We start from the raw sequence: 17,659 nt of genomic DNA, 5'->3' as shown, positions 1-17,659 counted from the left end.
AAAAGCAAGCAGTCCCTATGAATCATGGGTATACATATTAATTAGCTCTTGTCGTATCACAACCCTTGGGACATGGTTACCTCTCCCAAGTGTTGTGATACGACAAGAGCTAATTAATATTCATACCCATCATTAAAGTAAGGCTCCAATATGAACATGTAATATATTTAGTCTTTCACAACAAAAGGTCTTCTGGCTGTTGCATTAACCCAGCTCTCATGAAATAATCTATTTGCATCTACTGTAGTCTTAAATGTTGCCAAAGGTTGGTCTTGGACATATATTACTAGGCAGTAATAGTTTTACAAAGTTTCAAGACGGGGCTAATGCCATTTGTCATATGAAATGACTATGCTATTCCTTAATCAATATTATCCTTGACATGGAAAATTAGAGTTAATCCTTAAATAGTTAACTGATGTTATGACGGAAGCAAAACAAAGCTATAAAAAACAGAGTATGTTCTTCTTGGCTCCTACTGTACCTCAACTGCTGTTATTAAATAAAACAATCTGGATGTAATTATAATACTCTTGCTTTTGAAAATGAACTTACAGTATTTATAGGTTGTGTGATGTTCATAGAAAAAAACACAACAGGTTTCCAAAAATACTGTGAAAGGATTAAGGTTTTACTGGCGTTTTCATTCCAAACCAAGCATCCTTAACCAATATCTCAGGGCACAGATTCATATTTAAATAAAATGCTCCTCTTACTTGATCAGGTCCAGATAATTACAGAATACGTTGCTATTTAAACCTGAAGCAAGACAAGGTCTGTAATGTTAACCCCAGAAAATATTATCAAAATTCACAGACAACAAAACATGGCATTTCTAAATATAATATTTAATACAATACAATGCACTGATACTATATTAACAGTTATTTAGCTCGGGAATAAGTGCTCATTTAAAGTGCATGTACTGTACTGTATGTCAGGTTTGATGTGCCTAGTGATAGTTACTGTATGTCCCTTCTCCTTTATCCATATACTGTAACTGGTCAGCTGGTGATGTATAATGTAATGATGATGTGGGTTTAAGGTTTCAGGTATGTGTGCTCTGTGCATGTCTGTTTTGTTTGTAATGGCTCATAGATTCTGGTATCACATATGCAGTTTTCCTGATTCTCGTAAATGCTTAGAATTAATGAAATGTTCAGCTTCGCTTAGAGAGCTTGTTTCTCAACAGAGGGACCATGACCCGATTACAATCAAGAGCTTCGTTGCTAAATTGTATGTGATAGCCTCCTAACATCTGGTCAATTAACTGTTCAATTAAAAATGTGAAGAACAAAATTGACACCATTTGTATTACAAACTATTGGGAGAATACAATGTTTATTTCCTATTGTGGAAAGTGATAGTTATGAAAAAGGTAGGAGGAAGCATACCATTTTTACTCTGGCATCAAGCAAAACAATAGGTTCATTTGTGTCTCATCTTATGCTTAGACCTTTATGTGATTTTATTTACACCTATCCCTAATATTTTATCAAAAATACAATTATTACCTGTACATTTTATTTTTTCATTATTGTTAAAAGGTGTATAGAAATTCATTTAAATCTTGTGTAATGTGCATAATATTTTTGGTATTGATCATGTATGATGATGATGGTATTTCATGGGATCTACAGACAGATATTGCAGATATAGGTTTTACTTTACTCGGACTACACAATAAGTGAATAGCAACTTTATTTTGTAAAATGTTGTTTTTAGCAGGAACCTCAACTGCGTGTAACAGACCCTCTGTTGCAAGCACAAGATTACATCAAATTAAAATCGCAGTGCAACATTCATAAAACATCACATCAGCTAATAATCTTGATAGTCTTTTACGAGGTGATGAGGTGTATCTTAAATAAAATGTAATGGACCTGGCAGGTAAGAAACTAGTGTTATCCTACTATTTCTAAAGTTAGATACACAGATTGAAGCCAGTGGTTAGAATCAATCACTGGTAGAGTCATCATGAATATATTTCCTGGTCTATTAAACAATAAACTGAGCACATTGAGTTTACTTAGATTCTTGTACTTGTTATCATTATGCCAATATTAAATTTGCTTCTGTTAATACAAAATCACACATTATACAAAGGTCATCACTTCTAAACAACCACATTTCTAAAACAAATTCTTCAGCCCATCTGCCACTTTGCCAAATTGCCTGCATTAGATCTTTCTAACGACATAATTGTCTTTATTTGTGTTTGTCAAAGTCAGGAAAAGCCCATCCTCTTGTCCAAAAATCTATAAAGTGGAAAAGCAACAAAGCAGAGCAATGCAGAAGATTACAGAGTCTAGAGCAAGGGTCTAAACTTGTAGAACTCCACTTGTAGAAGGCCTAACAGCTTCTGTTTTTTTTACATAATGTTTTTAACCTATGCTTGTAGCTATTTAAATGATTGGACCTGATACGTAACTGATAGCTGGAGTGGTACTAAAACCAGAAAACACTAAGCTCTCCAGGAGTGAATGAGTCTGATATTCCTGATGTGAAGTTGTAGCCTGAACAAATGAGTTTCATTGGATAGAAGACAGGGGTATTTACACAGGGGTGACAGTGGGTATTTAGGTCCATCAGAGGTGTACAGGGCAGGAGACGTAGGAGTCAAAGGGGGGTTAAGAGTGTGTGGAAGACAGGCTTGGTTGGCTAGTGGAGAAGAGCTCAAAGGAACACATAAGAAATAGGAGGAGACTGGAGGCAGAGAGGATAACAGCAGTTACAGTAAATACAGACCCATTTGTTTAATTAATACAGTAAAGGGTAAATCAAATTTATCTCAATGTTTATTGTTGTTTTGGAAAATGTTACCAATAAACATTTACTGTATATTGACATAGCACGCAGGATATTCAGTCATCCTTCCATCCGTTTTCTAACTGCTTCTTTAAAAACAGGGTCATGGGGAAGCTGGAGCTCTATTCCAGCAAGGCAGGGTGCACTCTGGACAGGACACCGGTCCATTGAAGGGCGGACAGACACAAATAGAGACATGCACAAACTCACACCACGGCCAATTTTCCTAGAAGCAAATTAACCTACTGGTATGTTTTTGGACTGGGAGCAGAAACCGGAGCACACAGAGAACACCCACAGGAACACAGGGAGAACACACAAACTACACACAGAGCATCCTGTTCTTATCTTAATAATGCTAACAGTAATTTCTTCAAAAGGAACAATGGCAACTCAAACCTATACCCAAGTTATTAACATGTCCAGTGCAGTGTGTAGCTTGTGTGTCTTTGTGTATCTTCTAGACAGTCAACAGTATCTTACTATGGATGATTTTTCAACTACAACACAAAAGTGGAAATTACAGCATCTTAGATATTTATGACCACTGCAGTATATACTTTTTGTGCATCTGATCTTATGTGTTCCATTCTTTGACATTAATTAAACCATCCATTTAATTACTAATAATAATCTCAAAGTTAAATATTTCTGAATATTCTGGAACTACATCCAACCAGATTATTAGAACAGATATGATGATATTTGTTTCAGATCCCACTTTCTGATTGACTTCTATGCTTTTTATTAAGGTTAACTGCTGTTTTTTAAAATTATTTTAAAGGTATTCATAAGAATTCAGCTTTAATATTTGGTAGTTCACTCTTTGAATTTACGTGTATTCCTGGCTGAGAGTTAAACTCGTGAAACTCAATCTCAATAATTCAATGCAAAACCGATATTCGAACAGCAGCGTTGAAACTATCCAGCCATATTGTTAATCCTAATGGATTGGCCTTTTTAAAGAAGTGAATCCTCAAATCAGTTAACACTAGCAAGCTACTGAGCAAGACCAGACAAATATGGTATCTCAACAATTTTAGAATTGTTTCGTTAAAAATATCACGCGTTATCTACAAATAGATAATATTCCTTTCTGAAAATGCAAGATCAAGCCTCAGAAAAAATCCACAAGGTGGAGCAGTTGAAGAGGCTAACACTGAAGACAGCGATTTGTGCGTCTCAGATTAATGCACTCATTCTGACAGAAGATTTTACAGTAAATGTACACTTTATCAGTCGCAAAACGTTGAAAGCACGATGTTCTACAGAATTCGGTATTCGCATTGAAATGTTTTGCTGTTATAAAAATTTAAATCTACTTTTAACCCTATCCTAAAGGGTTGGTTATGAAATACAGCCTTTTCCTGATTTTAGCATAAGTAATGTAGAAAGTGTCTGATGTCTCTGCAGGTTAAAACACTCAGGAGGTTTTTCCATTTGAAAGGGATATACTGTTACTACTTTACACCGACGGATACATTAGATTCTCAACAAGTTTTCGAATTTTACATATATTGTAGTGAACGAAAGGGGGACTCTTTTATTAATCAAAGCGATCATTGGCTGTTGGCTCACAAATGTGTCTATCTATATACCAGCTCCAGTACTCTCGGTGAGGTTTAAAACTAGAACCGCACCCGTCAGAGCATATTCTTTTACGTTCACCAGAAAGTGATATGTGCACAAAGGGAGTAAGAATTGAACCACAGGGTAAAAAAAAGAAGGTCGGGGGATATGGCACTTTTTACCTCATCTCATAAGGTAAAGTAGCATTTCTGGTGGAGGTGGGTTAATTTAGTCTGGATCACCCGATCACGCTCCAATTGATTTTTTTTTTCACCAGATGCAGAGACGCAAGAGGGGTAGAGGAGGAGGTGGGGGCTGTTTCTTTGGTGATTCACACTTCTGCTTATTCCACTGCCTGAGAGCTGTCGTGAGCCCTTTGGAGTAGGCTGGGATTTGCAGACCGAGGTCTAGTTGCACAGCTCAGGCTGTGTGAGTGAGGTCCTCTAAACATGAGAGCAGAGCGCAAAGAGAGCGAAGAACAGTCGGCAGCATCAGCCTCGGGAATGGCTTGCTTTCTGTGCAGCGCCTTCTCTTTTCCGAGAACTGGACCGTAAAGAGCAAAGGAAAACAAATATGATATTGGATCATTCGAACAATCTTTGCGCGTGTTGTGACTGACAGCATCATAAGAAGTGAGCATCCCGCTGCTTCTCTATTAAGGAGGTTCAGTATCTCTATGAATTTGTGAAGTCATATTACCAATGAAGTATATGAAGTGTCATAATGACTGCTAAGAAGTGTTTTAATACCGGAGCTGAGTTACTCCGGTAACAAATTTACTTGTTTTGCCTGTTGCCTTCAAACTTAACGTCATATTCCTAGGAGTATGGCTTTGGACGACAAACGTGGCAAAAGCTTATCGTTCACACCAATGGGAATCGAAGACGACTCGATGAGGAACGGTAGAGGCCTTTCCGATCAATGGGCCGACACTGTTGTGGTCCGACCCAGGACAACCGAACGGCACATCACTGTTCACAAGAGACTGGTCCTGGGTTTTGCCATCTCTATACTTACACTCATCATTGTGACCATCATCGCTGTCCTGCTCAGTGTGAGGTTTGAGGAATGCACGGGGGACAGCAGCTCACGAGCTGCCAATGGGACTGTCACCAAGTTGAACCATTCTAGAGATATTCTTTTCAATCATAAAGAAGATGATGTGGCGATCCAGCCTTGGCGACAGCTGAGGTTACCGACCTCCTTGAGACCACTACATTATGAATTGAAGATTGCTGTGTTTCTCGATAACTTTACTTTCTCCGGTGAAGTTACCATTGAAGTGGAGTGCATGAACTCCACAAAGTACATCGTACTTCACGCTGACAGACTGGAGGTTCGGAAGGCAGTGGTTTATTCGGACAGCAAAAAGCCGGGGGTCCTTAAAATTCACCGTCAGTTCAAATATCCGGAAAACCAAGTTTTTATTATCGCTTTGCACAGGGAGTTAAAGCCTCAGAGAACCTATAAAGTAAACATAACTTTTGAAGCTCAGATAGAAAATGAGCTACTCGGATTTTTCCGCAGTTCCTATATATTGCGCGGAGAGAGAAGGTAATTCACAAATCCTAATATGATTCTGAACCACTGAGTTGCTGGACATTAGTCACATACGTATACAAGTATCTTCATAAGGATAGTTTCTATGTCAGGATGCACTGTAGGGTCGCTTTTTGCAACTGTTAGCATTTTTTCCTCTGGAGGACAAACCTTAGAACTTTTGCAATGCCTGCAAACGTATAAATCATTAAATAAGAATTGTATCGAATTGTGCTTTCAGTTTTCACGGTATTAATCTATCAACCCTTTTGTACGAAATGAACTAAAAATAATTTATTGCTTCGCTCAAAATAATGCAGAGCCCTCTAAGCTTCAGTAGCAGAGTGAATACCTGTCGAGGGACTGCTTACACCAGCAATGTTTTGCAGTTTGCTAATATTTGCTGCCGTGGGCATTAGGCCAGCATGACATGAATAAAACCGAGCTATAAAACTAATTTGCTGATTATCAAGATCCACTGCGTAACAATAATTCTTATTTTTAAATAGGTTCATTCCGTTCCACCATTAATTTTACTTCCTTTTCCCTACAACTATGTCCCCGTCTTTTGTTATTTTGCTATAAATAAGGTGTCTGGCTTATGTAGAAAGTTTTATGTGCTGACGCCTTCATTCAGAGCACAGTAACGATTGGGCGTCTGTGTCATAAAATATTACGCACTCGAGTCTGTTAACGAGCTTAAATGCAGGGACACCGGGACTCAATCAGTAATAGAGAAAAAAAGATGCTCTGGAAACGTTTTCTCTAGATACTCTCAACTGCCTCGCCCCCCCTTCCACGCGTCCCTCGGCGCTAATACAGCTCTACTCACTCTGATCGTACTAGTAGTACCTTAACATAGTTCGCACATTTCCACACATCAAATCTAAACGTTTACTAGAATTATTGCACAGATTTGTACCAATGTTTTATACTGCACCTGGGTCTAAAAGTGAGATTATCTGTTTACTGACATACTACAGTATACTGAAGTCATAAAGTCAAAATAAAAGTCAAACTACATTATTCATACGCAGGAGCAGTTAAGAGGAATTGGCAAAAAAAAAGTCTGGCAATATTTATTTTTATTATCAAATACACTAATGGGCTAAATGAATGTGAAATATCTTACCTTCTTAATTTGTGATTAAGAACGTTAAGTACGTTAAATCCATACATATATTTGCAATAATCCAATTCAATGACAGTTCCACCTCTCCCTTTTATATTTGGATACAGTCCAGTAATTAGATTATTCATAATTCTTTTAAATCTTGTACAGTTTTCACACATCTCTGTTTGTTTATGAGGTGAAAATAGCCTAAATCTACTCACACAACTCATTAAGGGTTTTGAAGGAAAGAAAGATCAGTTGAAATATCAGGTCACATACTGTACATATCTGTTCCTGCTTTAATGGTCACAACAGAAAAGTTAAAATTTAAGTAGGTTTAGTGCTGAATTTGATTAATGTTTGTAAATTACAGTTACAGTTACATTACAGTTACAGGTATTTAGAATTTGCCAGCTGTTAATGCAGTGATACTTTAGTTTTATAAAGTGTTAATTAACTTAAATGATTGGAGTAATGAATTCTGTGCCTTGGATTTGATAACATATTCAAACCTAAGAGACTTGATTTGATATCAGCAATATACCAGATTATAAAGTGAGTTTTTGGAAAAGATGTAGCATTTGAAATGAGCCATTTTATTTAGGAGTCCAAAGAGAAGGTTTGACAACATCCTGAAATCAATCAATCAGCCTTTCAGCCTATGTGGTGCAACTGTTCCCTCTGCCCTAAGCTGTCTCTGGTGTTCTCCTAACAAAGCACTGTTGGAGGCTGCCAGATCTTTCTTCAGATACTTCAGCTATAGAGCCTTCTGCCTTAATGCTTCTTGGTTAAGAGCCCCCCTTCTGAAAGCAATGAAAATGCAGACATAGTGCATTCTTTTTGCTGTGTGACAAAACTTGAATACTTAATGGGTGTGTTTCATTCTGAGCAGAACTGTTAATATCTGAACATTTTTGCTTCTGTAGAAAAATGATGCAGTCCTGTTTTGAATACCTATTGTTTTTTAAATATTATGAGCAACAGTCCTTTTTAAAACTACTTATCACAACACTACTGATAATTCTGGACATAAACGATGCCTTGCTGATTATTTCAGTTTAACAGGAGTTTACTGGCTAAACAATTACTAAATGGGAGTATATTATTTTATAAAATTTAATGTGATATTCATACTGTAATTTCAGAAAATTGTTAGTTTTTGTAAAGTGCAACAAAGTTTGTCAAAGAAGCATTTAGAAACTTATAATGAATTTGTGGATTCCCCATGGTTCTAGAACTTTTGAAGCCTGTCATCCATTTTATATGCACTTAGTTCAAAATGATGCAGGAACGTTTTTTATTTTTGTCAGTTTAGGTGTGCTGTATGCTGGTAGCTTTGCCTTCAGACTTAAATAGTTCCTTAGTAAATGTGCTGTCACGGGTTGATTTTCTATTCTAGTATTTCTCACTGTACCAATCGATCCATACTTTCCTTGCTCACCTCCATGATAATCCTATGACTATCTTCCTGATCTATGATATCCCTTTTTGTAAGCTGTCATTCCACTGGCTTGATTTTTTTTCTTGTGATTCCTAACCTAAGAGCTTTAGTAGACTGGTGTACAGTAGCCTCAAGCTTCTCTGTCTGACATAATCTCTGTCAGAGATTTGCTATATCCTCTGGAATATGAACTAGGTAACTAGCACTGTGATGCTTTTTGTACAAAGATGGAAACAAGAATGCACACCCAGAGTTAACGAGGTACTGTCCAGTGAGAATGAAAAACAAAAAAAGCAGAATACTGTTAACTCCATACTGTAATAATTTATTTAAACCCTGTGACAAAAAATGACTAAATCAGGAGGTACCTGTAACTGATTTTGACAGAAAATTAATTAACTCTTTTTGAAACACAGGAGCTGCTTTTCTGTTAAAAATGTGTTACGATTTGATTTGATATTCTTTTTTCATTATATTGTTCAGTTATATTGTTCATTGTTTACAGCCGCTCCAGGTGTTTTATCTACTTTTCCTTAATTTATATTACAGCTGTTGTGAAATTCTAACATTATGGTGAAAGTAAAAGCTTCGGTGTGTACTCAGGATGAATAAGCCTACCATAGCTGATAGTAAAAGATGACATGAAGGTTATGTTTTGGTGGAAACAGATGCTAAGTCCTCTGCAGCCCCAGTACTTCAGTGTCTCAGTCCCTGACAGCTACAATATCAAACTTCTAATCCAGAAAAGATTAAATAGCTTATTAATTCTTAGTTCAGAAAACTCATACGTTTAAATATTTAAGAAGTGCTTTCTTGAATCAGTTACAAAGTACAGTATGCTTATTTTATTGGCAAGATTTAATATTTAAAGCACAGTGATGGTTATATTTTATTTTGAAGGACAAAATATGAAGCATTTTATAGATCTCTGAGAAAAATATAGGAGATAATTTAATAAATATTAGTGGTTTGCATATGTTGGTTGATGATGGATGTGGGTCAGTTCACATCCTCTCAAAACTATTTAGTAGATCTGTTTCTGTGCTTGGCTCTTATAAACCGCTCTTGATGTATTTAGAGCAGTTCTCAAGTTCATAGTACAGCACTCTTAAACATGCAATTGAACAGCACAATAGCACAATACGCACAGTAAAATCAAACTCTTAAGTATTCAATTGGAAATTATTAGAGGATATAACAGGCAGCGTGGTGGTGCAGTTGTTAGCATTGTTGCCTTATAGCTCTATGGCTCTGGGTTCAATTCTAAACTAAGGGTGCTCTGTGTGTGTGTGTTTTCCCTGTGTTTGCATGGGTTTCTTTCCACTGTTCACTGGTTTCTGGAACTCCAGTGTGAGTGTGTGTGCCCTGCAATGGCCTAGCATGCTGGCCAGGGCGTGTTCCACCTTGTGCCTGTTGCTTGTCAGGATAGGCTCTGGCTTCCCCATGAACCTGAATTGGATGAAGTGCTTAAAAAATGAATTGATAAATGTAATACATACCTATATACTGTATAGAGCTTCTGCTGCATCTCCTGGGAAAGAGTCTGAGAGATTCTATAATATTGTTGATGGGAGCATAGCAGCTAAAATCCCTTGCCAAGTTATTTTTGGTCAAACCTTAGTCAACAGTTATCATTTTGCAACGTATATAAAAAAAAGTTGTGTTTTTTTTAGTTAGTTGGCTTATTATTACAGAACTGTATTATGAATAAATGTGCACCCTGAAGAAAACAAATAAGGGGCACTTACACTTAGGAGGTGCACTTTGACCACTGGAAGGCTGATATCATGAACTATTACAGCATACACAAGAGAACACTAACAGCACCGGTGTCCACCAAAGTCTGTTTATTCCTTTAATGTAAAAGTGACAACATGCATTTCAAATGTTTTCCTTTACTATGTAGTGTCGTTGTCAATTGTAATGTGTTCTGTATGGTCCCCACGTTGTGCATGCACGACAAATATTACTGCTCCATACTGAATGTTTAACACAATATAGCTAGTTGAATAGGTCAGCTAACTTTATAGACACTTTTTGTATCTATAATCACACGTACAGTTTGCCTATAAATGAAAAGGCTAAAGAGTAAAATTAAAAGACACAGTATTCAAAAGATCAAATTTTTCAGTTCGTGGGAGACATTCAACAGACAAAATAATATAGCGAACGTGCTGTATTTTTCATGTTCTCATTAGGATGATGTGTAGAAAATATACAAGTTCTACAATGCAGTAAGTACAAAGCTGTGAATTACTGTACAGTATGTAATTATTGCTGGAGTGTTTACTTTCAGTTATTTTCATGACGGACATATTTCCATTCAAAGATTGGTACGTTCTGCATGGTTAGGTTCTGATTTGTCTGTGTACTTTGTCTACTGACCTATTTTAATTCAAATCAAGTTAAATTGTCAAACAAACAATTACCAGGTGTGTCACCCTGATCTGATTTCACAAAATGCTTTGAAATCCTATTACAAATACTGCAAATAAGTTACAGAAGCTGTCCTGGGGAGGGACTCATAGCTAATTAAATCTTTTTTGATGTTGCTGCTCAACATGGTCATATTTAATGTAGTTTCTCTTACAATACGAAAAATGAAACATGAACATATACCACACAGGGTTTTGAATGTTGTAATACCAATAAGGAAGGCAGCAGGCTTTTCTAATACTGTATCTACAGGGTCTAGGATGATTAGAAGTTAAATGGGGCAAATCTGTCTGCTTCAACCATTAAGGTGTAAATTCATTAGGCTGCTCTTCTTTACAAATAAAATACAAATAAGTTGTCACGGCAACAGAATGTTATCTCAGTGTTCCTACTGAATAGATTTTGTTTTAAATGCCTCTGAAAATAAAGTATTGTTATTTAGCCATTTAGGATTCGTTATTTTGTTTGTGTGTGCTTTGTGTAAATTTATGGTAACTGCAGGGCTGAAAACCAGTAATTTGTACTTGCAATATTCTATATCCATTTGGGTATTCACATCTAAGGAACTTTAACACTTACCATAGTTTTACAACACAGAAATTGTTTGGAAGTCAAGTCAGCAAGAAATAGGAAGACATTCTTTTCAAGTTATATGAGGCGTTCTACGTATTAAATACAGTATAAGTTTTTGAATTGTTTCAGCTGTCATCCTTTTTGAAAGTCTGTTTAATATATATTTTAGAAGAAAATACAAGGTAAAGCTTACAAACTTGTTTCAGATACATTCAGATTAAATACTTTCACTGAAAAATAAACTATGTTGCCCGTGACGTCTATAAAGTAATAGGGATGCAGGAGGCCTGTATCTACTGTTTATGAAAAAAATAACTTGAGTCAGTAAATATGTGTCCTTTCTGTACTTTATGAGCTGTAGTTAAGTGGATGCTGATCCCTTAAAAAAGGTCTTTTGGTGTTTTTTTTTGCTTCACTGCAGACATCCTCCACTTAGTTAACACCATCTGTATTTTTATTTCATGTCTTACTTATTAAAGTGTGCTTTTTTCTGTTACTTTATGATAATGAAAGTATTTAAGGGAAAAGTATACAGTAAGTAGTGCTAAACACTGCAGTGTATCACTTAAAAGCTACCCAGTTGCCCACTACTCACTGCAGTTGACCTTAACAAATGGATGCAGTGGATGTTCAGTGTATAACAGCTATTATGGTAATTATGCAAAAGTCAGATGGCATAGAACATCCTACAGCTAAAGGAACATGCTACCACAGAGAAATGAAACAATTACATCAAAGTACAAAATGATAAGACATGGTCATTTTAAAGTAAAGATAAAAGGTAAGGCTTAAAATTGCCATTAGCAGCCGGGACCATGGTGGTCATGGAGAAGACCTTATAGTGCAAGAGCACTTGATTATGCTTGGGAATATTGATATAAGTGGTGTTCTGGAAATACTGTCAATTCCATTTAGCACTGCTAATTCCACTTCTGACATATAAAAACTCTGAAGTAGTGAAACACTACTGTGTTTTTCACACAAATAAAATACCTTTCACAGTTGCCCTAACATGCACAATAAATTGGAGAGAAAGCAGTTAAACCAAACATTATTAAGAGACTCAGGGGAACACTTGACCAGGTGTTTTTCTTTGACTCATACACCAGATATATTCAAAAGGCCGTCTCATATACATTCTTGGTTCTTTTTCTTAGTTATTAGACTGCCCTTAGCACTTATTGCTTCTCTTGCAAATTCATATTATGTACTATTGAACAAGTCTAATTTCAAAAGTCTCTCTTTACTTACACGTCAGTGGACATTGCTCTTTGTTTTTTAAATCAGAATTTGATTTCCTCATCAATATTGTTATTAACCTTTTATCACTCCCATAGGGGAACAATCAAGAGCTGTTTGATGTCTGAATACCTGTCTCTGCACAAATAGCTGAAATGCTCAATCAAAAGTCATGATGAAATGTGTAAGACTATTCTGATATGCTGAAGAGGCATCTTCATGTCAGTGCTGTTGGACACTATAATGTCATGTTCATGGTAAACAAGCTGAGTCTAGCAGCATAAATTCCCTGAGTCATAAATGTTGTGATTGAAGGTTGTTAGAGGGGAAATCAGCTTGTTCATAAAACCTGTCAAAGTTCATCTGACTTCTTTTTACTGTTTAATTCCATGTTGGCCTTTTAATTCAATTTTTTCTAAAATCACAGATGATATTCAAAGAACAGGCTAACTATACAGATGTGCCTCATTAAGCACAAGCACCAGTTAAACAACATCCTTTGTGCCTTGCTCTTACCCCATGAGAAAAAAAATGGACTAATGCAAACATCATGTCTTTCAAGGATCGTTTAGTGTACTGTGCAGTAATGCATTTCTTATACTAAGTAAAATGTTATTTACAAAATTGTGTTGTAACATTAAAAACTAAGATTTTCATCTGTATTGTTTTAGATATGCGGTATTTAGTAATTAATTATAATTATATATTTCACAAAGACTTCTTCCTGAAAATAAAATGTTTGCTTTTATTGTTTCAGCTCCTATATTGTTCTCTTTTTTATTCCAGGTATCTAGCAGTTACACAGTTCTCTCCAACTCATGCCAGAAAGGCTTTCCCCTGTTTTGATGAGCCCATCTATAAAGCAACATTCAAAATCAGCCTGAAGCATGAAAGCACATATTTGTCTCTCTCCAATATGCCAGTAGAGGCATCTATCCCGGAAGAAGATGGATGGGTGACCAACCGTTTTTCTAGGACGCCTCGGATGTCTACCTACTATCTTGCTTGGGCAGTGTGTAATTTCACATTCAAGGAAACCTTTACTGATAGTGGTGTCAGAGTAAGTAGATTATTTGCTTTATTTAAAATATATTGATTGGGCTGCAGTCAGGCTGATAACATGCCTAGCAGAGCAGTATTGAAGTCTAATCCCCTTGCACCACAGAAGACTTAAAGTATTTTTAATTGTAACTTTAAAGAATAGAAATGCATTAAATTAAATTAGGTTAGAAAAAGAACTTCAAAAGTCTTTTACCATAAGAAAGCCCCCCTGTAGTAAGGTTTACTACAATTGACTTATTATAAAATTATAAACAATGAGTCTGCTACAATGGTACAATATTAATAAATAATGAACAGGTGTAATAAATTTGGACTATGTTCATGTATTACTTTTGGGTTTGTTTAGAGTACTTCCTTTTTCTAAATTATTTTTCTAAATTATGAGCAAGCAACAACATTTTTAATATAAGGAATACAAATCCCATTTGTAAATGACCAAGTGTTGAACTTAATAAAGCTCAACTGGGAGTAGTTTTGTTCTTAGTCAATTGGGAGTACAGTTTTTGTTCTTAATGTGTACATGTACAATATTCAGCAGAATCATTTGGGTATGTGTTTTGACCAGTTATCCATATGTATCGGAGAATGATTCATCTAGTGAGAGTCATTTAAACACACCAATTGCAGAACCATTGGTTCAAATACTTATCTGTTGTATTTTCAGTGCCTCCCAGTATAGTTTGCCTTTGTTACTCTAGCCCTGATCACCAAACAGCACATTTAAAAAGAAACATTCATACATATTGTTATTTGTAAGTGACTAAAAACTGTCTTTTTATATCTGCATTTATTTAACAACACTTCCCATATGCTAGCGAAAAAAACCTTTCCTGTTGGTGTTCTTTTCCTTTAGATGTTAATATACAGTACAGTACGACATACAGTATATGAGTACAGTAAGTATGTGGTACTTATAATGCAATGTGGCAAACTCAAAACCTACCTTGAGTTTTTTGTTAGCTATAACATTACATGTCACAGTATGTTTTGAAGTAGGTGAATTTGATTGGAAAGTTAAATGTGTATGATAGATACAGTATGAATGCCAGTTGCCTTACAGAATCCACTTTGTACTTTTTGATATCCACTGTTCTAAGATTCAATCATTTCTTATGAGGTAACTGGTTACATTCAGTTCTTTGAAGTAATATCTATGCTTGAAGTCCAAGTCATTTATATGAATTTACTCTAAATCTGTGAGAGTTTTATAAAGGTTAAACTTGTTTAGATAAGTACACCCTGGCAAAAATATTAAATGTACAGTATATTGTTTTATTACACAAATATTTATGCATGTTTTCTTAAGCATACATTGGGGGTACACAATACAGTATGATTAAGGTATTTGGAAATCCTAAATCACCCAGGCAGGGTTTAAATATCTTATTGATTAGCACAAATTAATGGCTAGAGCAATGTTCTCTCAGAGCCATGTGCTCTTATTCTGATGATACTCATCTGGGCCCTAGGCTTGCAGCTTGATTGTCTCCCTATCACGCAAATGCCTTCCTCTGTACTTGCTGAATTCATGGCTGTCACAGTACTTTCATGAATTTACATCCTGTGGAACGTACAGTGCATTCCACAGTCATAGAAGAGATGAACACTTGCGTACAACAGGAAGCTTAATTTGAATTCCTCAGCCCATATTCTCAGTAAGATATTTACAGTCAGTGAAGAAATATCAATGATTGAATTCCAGATAATTTACATGATGTTAGTCTAGAAATGTGAGAAATGAATTTTAATAATAATAGAAATAGATGAAAATCAGACATTCAATGGTGAAAAGGCTATATAAAGCCTTTAATAAGAGTATAAAAGCGCTCCTCTGACTACATTAAACTTTCTCTGATAGAAATATTACATTTCATAAGTTTTCTTACATTCATTGTGTCTTGTTCAAAATAGTATTAACAAACAACAGTATGAATTCTGGTATATACCAGGGTAATAAATGTGTTGATAATTAATTTAGAGAAGAATGTCATACATACTCTGTACATCTCTGCAAGAAACAGACATTTTAGAATCCAATGGTTATGCATGTTATAGGCATCAAGAGTTTACTCAGTGTTTTCTACTGTTATAATAACTTTATTTATAGAGCTTTCTTTGGTTAAGAAGAAACCAAGCTGGCTTTTTCTAAATCTTTCATCCATATTGACCCACGTTATAAAAAACATTACCACAACCAATCAGGATAAACCATATCTGAGCAGCCAATATGAAGTGCTCTCATTGTCAAGTGTTTCTCATCATTAAAATCATTTGTTTCTCTCTACAGATCCTATGACACTAAATAAGATATTTTTTATATGACAAAATACAGTATCTATTAGTATCAAGCACAGGGTGAAAGCAGAATTTCAGTTGAGTAACAGCATTGTGTTTCTTTGTAAAGGAGGAAAAAGTAAGTGAAAAGAGTTGAACAGTGTCTAAAACTTTTGTATAGTATTATGTATTCATTTCTGTTATAGATTTAAACATGATATGTTTTGCATTGTTTTACCAAGAGACATTCAAAATACAAAACAGACCTAAACCCGTACAAGCTGCATGTTCAGAGGTAAATGAAAATAGTGAAGTCAAGGTGAGAAGTGCCTCATGAAAAAAGTGTGGGAGCAATGCATAAGTATTTGGGAGTATTTGCAAAAATGGAGTACAGTATATACAGTAGCATTACAACTGAGCATGAAGTCTTAAAACTAGAAAATATACAGTCTGCTGTGCCTAAGCACTAAGTTATTTATTTTTACAAAAGAGTACTATTATATTTATTGAATTTTCTGCATACTTTTTAAAATTAAACTGTCAAATGAATCACATTCACCATTAAATAATTTCTTTGTATCTTTTAGTCAGGTTAAACCCCACAGTGAGGAATCTGGAGCTTACACTGACTGTAGCTGGACTGGAATTTTAATGCTCAACATCATGTTGTTGTAGTCTGACACAGCATGTTTGAAAAGAACTGAAATGTCATGGTATATAGTGCTGTTAACAGTTTTACCACACTGCCAGAATGCGTCACATTATTTACAGATCTGACATGACTGTTGTACTTCATCTCCATATTAGGAGAACATAAGGATTTTTATTTAAAAGCAAGTACAGAAAAGCAGACTGGAGACCTCATGTCATCCCTCACTGGTGCCATCCTGAATGCCTGTTTAAAATTAAAAATGTTGTCTAGGTCAATTGGTGTCTCTAAATTGTCTGTCGTATGTCTTTGTCTGCAATGGACAGGCATCCTGTCCAGGGTGAATCCTGTCTTGTGCTAGCTGTCTGCTCCAGTTCACAGTGACCCTGTACTGGACTAAGTGCTTGTTGATAATGGATGATTCATTAATATTCCTTGCTATTAGATTCTGGGAACTGACACTATACTGTAAATAAGCGCCGTCTTTCGGATGAGACATAAAACCGAGGTCCTGACTCTCTGTGGTCATTAAAATTCCCAAGGTGTTTCTCGAAAAGAGTAGGGGTGTAACCGCGGCGTCCTGGCCAAATTTCCCATGGCTCCTAATAATCCCCCTCTATGAATTGGCTACATTACTTTGTTCTCCTCCCCCCCACTCCGACGGCAGGTGGAGTGACACGCCGGTGGGAGTATTTCTCGGTCGCAGTTAATGGCAACGTCAGCTCAAAGATTTGGTTCAAACCACCAAATAGAGACTGGTGTGCCGACAAGTGGACCCTGCTGATCCGGGATTAACGCTAGGAAAGAGAGATTAGAACTACATGTATTCTGTACATGACCAGTACAGTATGTCCTCCTTGGCCTTTTTTTCTTACCCAGGATTCCAGAGGAGATTTACAGTAGGGTCAGCATTGGTTTAAGATATTAGTTGATCATACAATGAACATATTTTAAT

At 36.0% G+C, this 17,659-nt stretch overlaps 1 protein-coding gene across 2 annotated transcripts in view; it reads left to right on the top strand.

Annotated features, from left to right (window-relative positions):
- The first annotated feature begins 4,445 nt into the window (after nt 1–4,445).
- Nucleotides 4,446–17,659, top strand: part of LOC102694815 (thyrotropin-releasing hormone-degrading ectoenzyme) — a 226,703-nt gene continuing 213,489 nt past the window's right edge. The window contains exons 1-3 of one of the 2 annotated variants that reach the window (XM_069192281.1): nt 4,447–4,572; nt 4,655–5,931; nt 13,506–13,779. In XM_069192281.1, coding sequence (XP_069048382.1) covers nt 5,204–5,931; nt 13,506–13,779 — 1,002 coding nt within the window. In that variant the 5' untranslated portion in view covers nt 4,447–4,572; nt 4,655–5,203. Of the gene's footprint in view, nt 5,932–13,505; nt 13,780–17,659 lie in introns of both variants that reach the window. The other variant, XM_069192282.1, reaches the window with a different exon arrangement.

This window comes from Lepisosteus oculatus, chromosome 7 (assembly GCF_040954835.1).
Source record: "Lepisosteus oculatus isolate fLepOcu1 chromosome 7, fLepOcu1.hap2, whole genome shotgun sequence".
NCBI classification, from domain to species: Eukaryota; Metazoa; Chordata; class Actinopteri; order Semionotiformes; family Lepisosteidae; genus Lepisosteus; species Lepisosteus oculatus.
This window is presented reverse-complemented; position numbering and strand designations above follow the sequence as displayed.